We start from the raw sequence: 4,492 nt of genomic DNA on the forward strand, positions 1-4,492 counted from the left end.
CTTTGCTTTGCATTGCTTATTTTCCACTCATCATCTCCTAGTCATCTAGGTAGTGTCCAGGACCTAACTGTTATAAATAGAGCAATAATCAATGCGGATATGCAGCTAATGCTACAGTGGGGTATTCCATTCCATTATATTCCCCAGGAGTAACCCAGCAAGGTCAAACAGTAGTACTATTTGGACTTTAAGAGGAGTCATCGTACTGATTTATGTAGTGGTTTCATCTTTCTATACTCTCACTAGCAGTGAATAGTGGTTTCCCTTTTGTCATACTCACACCAGAATTAGTTGTCACTTATTATTCTGACCTCAGCCTATCTTGACTGATTTAAGATGAAATCTCAGTGCAGTTATAATTTTCATTTCCATCTTAATAAGAATGATAAATATTTTTAAAATGCTAAGCAACTTGAATGCCACTTTCCTGAATTCAAATATAGCTCCATGCCTCACTTTTTCATCGTGTTATTTGTTTTCTTCATGTTTAGATATCGCAGGATACTGTGAATTCTAGACACCAAACCTTTTTCAGATATACACGAGGTGAAAGATTTCTTTTTTCATTACACGAGCTGCCTTTTTCCCCCCAAATAATGTTCTTTGCTTTCCAGAATCTTTTCGGTTTTGAGATCTCACTTGTTATTTGTTCCTTTAAAGTCTATGGTACTGGGGTCTTGTTCATAAAATGTATTCCTTGAACTATAAGTATCCCCTACTATGTTCATTAGGTGATTCAGAGTATTAGATATAATGTTGAGATGCTTGATCTATTTGGAGTTGATATTTTGCAGGCTGATTAATAGGGGGCTACTTTTATTCTTCTATACCTATCTTGCAAGTTTGACCAAAATTAATTTCCCTTCAAGATTTTGTCCTTTTCAAATGTTTACTTTTTTACTCCTTATAAAATATCAAGTGGCTGTAGGACCGTAGGATTGTATATGGATCTTAACTTTTAGTCTATACACCAGTGTCTCCAGAATCCTGAGTGGCCTGCACTGAGAAAATAGGGAGTGTTGCATACATGTTCTTTTAGAAATTAGCCATTTACTGCTCTGGGAGAACTTAATGCTCAGGGGCTAGAAAAAAAAGTGTGAATTCGGTATGTTCTGCCCAACTCCACCGAAAGACTAAAAATGCAAGCTGAAGCCTTCTGGGAGAGGGTATAATTTGCATGAGAGATTTCTCAGTCCTATTTAGGGGGACATGGGTACAGAGAAACTGCATGCTTTGTTTTGTTTTCCCTTGCTTTGTGTGTATGTGTGCGTTTGTGCAGAATTAGTTCTTTGGAACTAGCACTCTGCAAACCACCCATGATGGCCAGAATACCCCTTCTTTTTATCCTCCTTACTCTCTGCTCAGGTGACTATTTGCAGAAAGATGTAGGATTAAGGAGTCATTAGAAACAGAAATTTCCCCCCTATTTGAGAGTAAATTTACCTCATTGTTTCTCCAACTCATCTATTTCAGGGTCCGTGGCAGAGTCTCAGCTGAGTCAAGAAGCTTCGATGTTTGGATCTGTTGGACAAAAAGTCACACTAGTCTGTACTGGAACTGGTGGTGATGTTGGAGCATATGATGCATCCTGGCATAAAGAAATTCCAGGTGTTGTCCCCAAATTTGTGACAGTTGGCCATTCTCGGCCCTTTAACAATATGTATTACCTAACTATGACAGAACTCCAAGCTGAGGATGAGGCCACTTATTACTGCTCAACATGGGACAGCTTTACAAATGCTCACACAGTATTCCATATGCATGAGGAACTGAGACAAAAATATTACCGCCATGCCCACCTGCCTGATCACTCATGATAGCCGGTTGCATTTAAAGTGGGTGACTGTGATGACCAGAGTTCTCCTCCTTGTGTCTGGTTCTCAGAGAAGAGATCATTCTTAGTGGTAGTGATTTTAGCTACATGATGCACAGCTGGATTTTAACTGCTTTACTGAGATATACTTTGTAAGCCACCAAATGAATGGGCAGTATAATTATGCTTTTGTATTTGCAGAGTGGTGCAATTTTTACATTATATAAACCTAGAAAAATGCCCCCAAAAGTTATAAGGACAGTAGAGAATGGTAAATTTTGGTTGTAATCTCAATTTCTTAGATTACTTTGTATACTGAAAAAACTATGCTAGTCTGCTGTCTAGACACATACTAGATTTTACAATCTTTTACTATCAAGAACTTAGTAGTTCTTGAATATATTCTATGAATATACCACAAGTGAATGAATCATTAATCAGTTTAGTTGTATTTGGTTTAAAATTTGTATTCATAAGTATTTTTTCTTTTCTTTTATTGAGTATTTTCTTTATTTATATTTCAAATGTTATCCCCTTTCCCACTTTCTTTCCTGAAAACCCCAATCCCATCCCCTACCCCCTTCATCCACCCACCTATCGACTCTTTCCCTGGCATTTCCCCACACTGGGAAACCAAGCGTTCACAGAACCAAGGGCCTCTCCTCCCATTGATACCCAACACGGATCATCCTCTGCTACATATGAGGCTGGAGCTATGGGTCACTCCATGTGTACTCTCTGTTTGGTGATGTAGTCCCTGGGAGCTCTAGAGTATCTGTTTGGTTGATATTATTGTTCTTCCTATGGTGTCGCAACCCCCCTCAGTTACTTCAGTCCTTTCTCTAACTCCTCCATTGGGGACCCCATTCTCAGTCCAATAGTTGGCTGTGAGGATCTGCCTCAATATTCATCAGGTTCTGGCAGAGCCTCTCAGGAGACTGCTGTATCAGGCTCCAGTCAGCATACACATCTTGGAATCCCAAATAGTCACTGGGTTTGGTGACTACATGTGGGATGGATTCCCATGTGTGACAGCCTCTGGGTGGCCTTTCCTTAAGTGTCTGATCCAAAATTTGTCTCTATATTTCCTCTTGTGAGTACCTAGTTCCTCCTTATAAGAAGTACTGAAGTATCCGCAATTTTATGCTTCTTCTTGAGCTTTATGTGGTCTGTAAATTGTATCTTGGGTATTCCAAGCTTGAGGGCTAATATCCATTTACCAGTAAGGACTTATCATGTGTGTTCTTTTGTGATTGGGTTACCTCAGTCAGGATGACATTTCCTAGTTTCATCCATTTGCCTAAGAATTTCATAAAGTAATTGTTTTCAATAGCTTAATAGTATTCCATTCTGTTAATGAACCACATTTTTCTGTATCCATTCCTCTGTTAGAGGACATCTAGGTTCTTTCTAGCTTCAGGCTATAGTAAATGAGGCTGCTGTATTTGTTAGGCCCTATGAGAGTCTCCTGGGAGACATCCATATCAGGCTCCTGTCAGCAAACACTTCTTGACATTAGCAATTGTGACTGGTGTCTGTGTATAGGATAGATCCCCAGGTGGGGTAGCTTTCAATGGCCTTCATTCTCTGCTCCACAATTTGTCTCCACATTTCCTCCTGTGAGTGTTTTGTTTCCCCTTCTAAGATATACTGAAGCATCCACAATTTTGTCTTTCTTCTTGAGCTTCATGTGGTCTGTAATTGTATCTCGGGTATTCAAAACATGAGGGCTAATATCCATTTATCAGTGAGTACATATCATGTGTGTTCTTTTGTGGTCAGGTTACCCCATTCAGGATATTTTCTAGTTCCATCCACTTGCCTAAGAATTTCATAAAGTCACTCTTTTTAATACTCAATTGTGGAAATGTACCATATTTTCAGTATCCATCCCTCTGTTGAAGAACACCAGGGTGGTTTTCAGCTTCTGGATCTTATAAATAAAGCTGCTATGAGCATAGTTCAGCATGTGTCCTTGTTATATGTTTGGAAATCTTTTCAGTATATGCCCAGGACTGGTATAGCTGGGTCCACAGGTAGTACTATGACCAATTTACTGAGGAAACTCCATACTGATTTCAAGAGTGGTTGTACCAACTGACAATCCCACCAGTCAATGAAAGAGTGTTCCTCTTTCTCCACATTCTGATCAGCATCTGCTGTCACCTCAGTTTTTTTTTTTTATTTTAGCCATTCTGACTGGTGTAAGGTGGAATCTCAGGGTTGTTTGTTGTGTATTTCCCTGATGACTAAGGATGCTGAAGATTTCCTTAGGTACTGCCTGGCCATTCAATATTCCTCAGATGAAAATTCTTTCTTTAGCTCTGTACCCATTTTAATATGGTTATTTGATTCTCTGGAGTTTAACTTCTTGAGTTCTTTGTATATATTTGACATTAGTCCTCTATCGGATGTAGGATTGGTAAAAAAAAAAATTCCCAAAGTGTTGGTTGCCATTTTGTCCTATTGACAGTTACTTACAGAAGCTTTGCAATTTTATGAGGTCCTATTTGTCAATTCTTGATCTTAGAGGATAAGCCATTGGTGTTCTCTTCAGGAAAATTTCCACTGTCCTCATATGTACAAGGCACTTCCCTTTTAGTTTCAGTGTGTCTGATTTTATGTGGAGGTCTTTTATCCAACTGAACTAGAGCTTTGTACAAAGCAAAAGGAATAGAT

The 4,492-nt window shown here is 39.0% G+C and overlaps 1 gene segment (V, D, J or C); it reads left to right on the forward strand.

Moving 5' to 3' along the window:
• The first annotated feature begins 1,234 nt into the window (after nt 1–1,234).
• Nucleotides 1,235–1,817, forward strand: LOC120095701 (immunoglobulin lambda variable 1-40-like). The segment is given in 2 exon segments: nt 1,235–1,365; nt 1,474–1,817. Coding segments are annotated over 2 exon segments (393 nt in total).
• The last annotated feature ends 2,675 nt before the right edge of the window (nt 1,818–4,492 follow it).

The sequence above is a fragment of the Rattus norvegicus genome, chromosome 11 (genome assembly GCF_036323735.1).
Source record: "Rattus norvegicus strain BN/NHsdMcwi chromosome 11, GRCr8, whole genome shotgun sequence".
NCBI lineage: Eukaryota > Metazoa > Chordata > Mammalia > Rodentia > Muridae > Rattus > Rattus norvegicus.